At 28.6% G+C, this 6,738-nt stretch overlaps 1 protein-coding gene across 1 annotated transcript; it reads left to right on the top strand.

The window, feature by feature from the left end:
• LOC145037829 (putative glycerol-3-phosphate acyltransferase 8) lies at positions 1-6,738 on the top strand. The gene is made up of 2 exons (XM_078986564.1): positions 1-700; positions 5,671-6,738. The coding sequence occupies exons 1-2, from the start codon at positions 62-64 to the stop codon at positions 6,544-6,546; spliced, it is 1,515 nt and encodes a 504-aa protein (XP_078842690.1). The 5' UTR covers positions 1-61; the 3' UTR covers positions 6,547-6,738.

Genomic DNA, 6,738 nt, shown 5'->3' with positions numbered 1-6,738 from the left:
CTTCCCTCTCCTGCTTAATTCTTCTGTTACAAGCTCTCAGACATTTCTAGAGAGAGAGAGAATGTCGCTGCCGAAACCGGAACTTGGCGACAAAACCTTTCCGCCGATCTCCAAATGCGAATTTTCCACCGTCAGCCACCGTTCGGTTGCCGCCGATATTGACGGAACTCTGCTGAAGGCGAGTTCCGCGTTTCCGTACTACATGCTCGTCGCAATTGAGGCAGGCAGTCTCCTTCGAGGCCTTGTTCTATTACTATCCTTTCCGATCATTGTAATCGCGTACATATTCATCTCAGAAGCGTTAGCTATCAAGATGTTGATATTCATCTCGTTCTCTGGAATCAAGGTCCGCGACATCGAACTTGCCTCACGCGCGGTCCTACCGCGGTTCTACGCGGCGGATGTGAGGACCGACAGTTTTGAAGTGTTTGATAGGTGTCAGAGGAAGGTTGTTGTAACGGCGAATCCGACGGTGATGGTGGAGGCTTTCGTGAAGGAATATTTGGGAGGGGAGAAGGTGCTTGGAACGGAGATCGAGGTAAATCCGAAAACGAAAAAGGCTACTGGATTTGTGAAGGAGCCTGGCGTTTTGGTCGGAAAATGGAAGAAGTTAGCGATTTTGAAAGAATTCGGTGAAGAGTCGCCTGATATCGGGATGGGTGATCGGAAATCAGATCACGATTTCATGTCTGTTTGCAAGGTTAGTTCAATTTCAGTTTCGATCTCTATATCTATAACAAATTATTTTGCTTTTGATTTTACTTTGATAACAGCTTACAATTGCAATCAATGCACAAATTTTGCTAACATAACAACGTTGAATACGGATTCCTTTGAACTTGATTTTAATTAGTGGTTTGCATTCTAAAATATTAGCTAGAGAAAATGCAATTGTAAGAATAACATACCATGAACTTGATTTTAATGCTCAATATAACATATAGTACTGGATAGAAGCTCTACCACATGATCTTGTCCTTTTTAACATTCACATGGCTTGGATTCATTTAACAAGAATTGTTATTGAACAAGTCAAAAGGAATCCTGGATTTGGTTAGAAGTTTATGTACTTTCATACCAATTTCATGTTAAAACAGGAATTCGTCATGCTTTTGCAATAGTTTTTTGATAACTAAACAAGAAGAACATGAACATGGAGTTCTTAAAAAGGATCAAAATAAAAACTATTCTGGCATTTTGATTTTGTACATCAAACTTGATTTGATCTAGCAGTAAATGTCAATATAGTCCTAAATGGTAACTGATAACACTAAATTTTCGTTAAAATTTTCTGCTTATAGACACTTTTTAATGTGCTCTCCAATCACTGCATTTTCATGAAATCATTCTATTTTGTGAAGAAATAAACCGGTTAAATTTATTACAAATAAATCTTAGAAAAAACACAGTATATTATTTATAATTAAAATTAATTTGATTGTTTTTCATATCATGTGAACAAATTTACTTCAAAGACTCTTTCATATTATTACATATGGTCCCAACCACCTTCACTGCCCATCATGCTTTATAACACAAGGTCCAGTTGTTATTTATATTTATTTTAATCCTGTCAAAAATTATGTAAATTTAATTATAGGGTAGTATAATAAAGAGCCAAATTGCATTTTTGGTCCTTGAGTATATATGATATTTGCAATTTTGGTTCGAAAAGGTTCTCTTGTATATATATTTTTTTTATTTGAGGTTTTTAACATTTTTTTTTTCACTTTTTTTGTAACTGTTCCAAGTAAAATAAATATTTTTGTCCATGTGTATAAGCGAGTTTTTTCAAATCTGGTATTTAAAATATAATCATTTATTTGGATCAAGGATCAAAAACATTACAAAAAACCTCAAATAAAAACCAAAATTGCCTGAGAAAACTTTTTACAACCAAATTAAAAAATCAACAATACTTAAGGTCCAAATTTGTAATTTAATCCTAAAAGGTTTCCTCTCACTTTTTTTTTTTGTTACTGTTCCAAGGAAAATGAATATCATTGTTCTTTGGGTATAATTGTATTTTGCAATTTTTGTTTGAAAAATATAGAAGGACCAAAAATGTTTGAAGAACTTCAAATATAAACCAAATTATTAAAAAAAAAAAAAAAAAAAAAAAAAAAATCTGGAACCAAAATTGAAAATACCAGCTAAGCTATGGTTAGGGTCCAAAATTATAATTTACTCTATAATGAAGTAGATTTAAAAATAATGTTTACAATAAAGGGTTAAAATTAACAAGGTATGAAGTCTTAAATTTCTTGTAATAGACTAGAGAATTAATTAAGAAAAAACAAGTTTTGATGATGTGATATCGGTTTTTTTCGGTGCATATTTATGTGTTATCATCCGAACTATACAACACATTAATTAGAATGAATATAGTTAGCGTAGTGGTTGGTGATGAGACAATCATAAATTAAATTTTATAGGGCCACTCGATCCATCTTTTGTCATCGTCCCTTCTCCCTAGGGTCATTTATTTATGGAATATAATATATAGATAGAATCGTCTTCGTGTTTCACTTTTGTTAGCCGATTGTTAAAATTTATGTTTACCTATATTATATTTTAGTAATGTTAACGAAAATTATTCTGTGTTTAGCCGATTGTTAAATTTTATGTTTACCTATATTATATATTATATATTAGTAACGTTAACGAAAATTATTCTGTGTTTAATAATTCGATCATTTTGATCTCGTATACCATGTTATACATAAAATTACATTAAAGTTCAATAGATTTAGTGAAAAATTTAGACACTAAAACCATTACACTTTTGCAAAGTTTTGTATTAAATTGCTATAAACAGGTTATGTTACGTTATGTTTGACATACTATTTGAAAAGTAACCGATACCTTATAATCTAGGTGATAAAAACGAAGTTTGATTATAAAAAAAACTAGTTGATAAACTAGTTCGAAGATATAAAATGATATAAAATAGCATTTAAGATAATATGTTTCTATAATTAATTAGAAACATATTTGAAATTTAAAAAAAAAAAAAATAGCATTTAAGATAATATGTTTCTATAATTAATTAGAAACATATTTGAAATTAAAAAAAAATATATATATAAATAACTTTTAAAAAACTAGCTTAAGTAGTGTTTCAAATTGATAGGTGTATATTGGATATTTGCATAAAGGGAAATTTGTAGAAAAGTTTCCATATTTTGAGAAAAGCTTAAATAACATCATAATTTTTTTTTAATGGAAAAATCTCTACTATTTAATTTTTTGAATAAAAATCCCAAAAAATCGGATAATTTATTCACTTTACCCATTTTTAACATTTTCAGCCGGTCATGAGACAAAATTGTTAACTTTTGCAAAATAATAAGACTTTTCTTCAAATTTCATCAAAATTTGTAAATAATTTATAAACGTATTTTTTTACGTAATTATATGTATTTTTATGTATTCATGTAATTTTTAAGTTTTTATATGTATATGTTTTTGTATTTTTAAGTATTTTAAATGTATAAACGTATTTATGTATTTATATGTACATTTAAGTATTTTACATATTTTTCTATTTTTATGTATTACATATTTATATGTATTTTTAAGTATTTATGTATTTTTTTTTAATGTTTTTTATGTGGATGTTTAAGTATTTTAAAAGTATAAATATATTTTTTTACATATTTATATGTATTTTAAATATTTTTTATGTGTTTTTGTATTATTTTTTAAATGTTACGTATTTATATGTATTTTTATGTATTTATGTATTTTTCTAAAAGTTTTTATATGGATATTTTCGTATTAAATCTATAAATATATTTTTTATGCATTTATATGTATTTTTAAATATTTTAAATATTATTTTTTTATGTTATTTTTTATGTATTACGTATTTATATGTATTTTTATGTATTTATATGTTTTTTAAGTTTTATATAGATTTTTATTTTTATGTATTGTACATGTATAAATGTAGTTTTTATGTATTTTCACGTATTTTATATATTTCTATGTGTTATTTTTTATTTATAAAGTATTTGTATGTATTTATGTATTTTACATAAAAATACGTTTATACATTTAAAATACATAAAAGTATATAAATACATATAAACACATCATAAATAAAAAAAACAAAAAAATATATAAAATACTTAAAAATACATATAAATACTTAAAAAATACATTTATACATTTAAAATACATAAAAATAAATTGACATCCATATAAAAAAATACATCAATACGTAAAAATACATATAAATGGGTAATACATAAAAAATAATTAAAATACTTAAAATTACATATAAATATGTAAAAAATATACTTATACATTTAAAATAGATAAAAGTACATAAACATCCATATAAATTTTTTTTTTAAAAATACATAAATATGTAAAAATACATATAAATACGTAATACATAAAAAACAACACATAAAACATAAAAAAATATTTAAAATACTTAATAATACGTATAAATATGTAAACAACATACATTTATATATTTAAAATACATTAAAATACGTAAACATCCCTATAAAAAAACTTTTAAAAATACATATATACGAAAAAGTACATATATGTACGTAATACGTAAAAAATAACACATTAAAATACATAACAAATATGTAAAATACTTAAATGTACATATAAATACGTAAACAAAATACATTTATACATTTAAAATATGTAAAAATACGTAAACATATACATATAAAAACTTTAAAAAATACATCAATATGTAAAAAATAGATATAAATACATAAAAAAATATGTTTATACATTATATAAAAGTTTTGACGAAGTTTGCAGAAAACTTTAATTATTATGCGAAAGTTAACCATTTGGTTAATGATGTGTTCAACATGTTAAAAAATGTTAAAATGAATAAATTAATCGGTTTCTTGAGCTGTTCTATTTAAAAAGTCATATAATTTGGATTTTATTAAAACTTTTTTCAAAATACTATAACATTTCTATAAATTTTTCTCTTATGAATTGGTCCTTTATCTTTGTTGATTTTTTTTTCTTATCTAATATCGATACCTGGTTCATCTAATATCTTAGCTCCTTGTTAAGCTTGGTTTAGATGGTTTTAACATATAATTGTCATATTTAATAAACCAAAAAAATTATTTTTTACCCGACTTTGAATTAGTGAAAGCCGATTCGAGTAGTAATCATAGAAAGAATAAATATGATACCAACAAAAAATTACATAAAGAAATGTAACACGAAAATTTAGCTTATATACTATGTTTGTATCATCACTTATAAGGAGATTATTTGTAAATTAAATAAAGAATTGAAATACAAACAATATAGCAAATATAATATAATACCCATTTTGCCACAACCATGCTATCTTGTTTTAGGGTGTGAAAAATTATGTATTTAATTTACATCCCGCTATGAAAAATTATGTAATTTTATTAAGATGTTTTAGTGCACACATATCTATTCGTTAGTCTTTGTAGTGTCTAATTTTATAAATTTAAAGAAAAAATTATTTAATATGATTTAAAAAATATAATTAATAACATAAAAAGATTTTATACATTAATTCTTTTAATTAAACATTTATTTTATTTTATTTTTAGTAAAATAACGTTCATATATTTTATTTTTTACATTAAACGTCATTTTTTTTTTTAAATTTTCTAAACGAGTTATGTGTCCACAATACAGGAGGGGTACATGGTGCCCAAAGACAAAACCGCCGGAATACTACCACCGGACCGTCTAAAAACCCGGCTGATCTTCCACGACGGCCGCCTAGTCCAACGTCCAACACCTCTGACCGCCCTAATCACCTACATCTGGCTCCCATTCGGATTCATCCTCTCCCTAATCCGCGTCTACTTCAACCTCCCACTCCCGGAGAAAATAGTCCGGTACACCTACGGCATGCTCGGAATCAAACTCATAATCCGCGGCAACCCACCACCAGCACCATCTCCGGGAACCCCAGGAAACCTCTACGTCTGCAACCACCGCACCGCCCTAGACCCCATCATCATCGCCATCGCCCTCGGCCGAAAACCCTTCTGCGTCACCTACAGCGTAAGCAAACTTTCACGTTTCCTATCTCCGATCCCGGCCATCGCCCTGACCCGCGACCGTGAAGCCGACGCCGCTCGGATTAAATCGCTCCTCCAAAAAGGCGATTTAGTCGTCTGCCCGGAGGGGACCACGTGTCGTGAGCCTTTCCTGCTACGATTCTCCGCGTTGTTTGCGGAATTAAGCGATAGGATTGTTCCGGTGGCGATGAATTTGAAACAGAATATGTTTCATGGAACGACGGTTCGTGGGGTGAAATTTTGGGACCCGTATTTTTATTTTATGAACCCGAGGCCGACTTATGAGGTGACGTTTTTGGAACGGTTGCCGGAGGAGATGACGGTGAAGGGCGGTGGTCGGTCGTCGATTGAGGTGGCGAATCATGTTCAGAAGGTTTTGGGGGCGACGTTGGGGTTTGAGTGTACGAATTTGACGAGGAAAGATAAGTATGAGTTGCTTGGCGGGAATGATGGGAAGGTGGAATCCATGTATGGGAAAAAGTGACTTTAAATTAAATCATGTTTCATGTTGTACTGCTGTTATATAAGAGATGGAATATTATACATTTGCAAGGTTCATGATGGGTTATTTTAGACAAATGCATGTTATGTTATATGTTGGGTTTGTTTACCTTGTAACTGTATATTCTGTATTGGACCTTATAATTGTATATTATGTGGTGCAACTTAATTGGCA

This window comes from Lactuca saligna, chromosome 3 (assembly GCF_052625555.1).
Source record: "Lactuca saligna cultivar CGN05327 chromosome 3, ASM5262555v1, whole genome shotgun sequence".
In the NCBI taxonomy this organism is placed as follows: domain Eukaryota; kingdom Viridiplantae; phylum Streptophyta; class Magnoliopsida; order Asterales; family Asteraceae; genus Lactuca; species Lactuca saligna.
The sequence above is the reverse complement of the archived record's forward strand: the minus strand, read 5'-3'. Positions and strand labels throughout refer to the sequence as shown.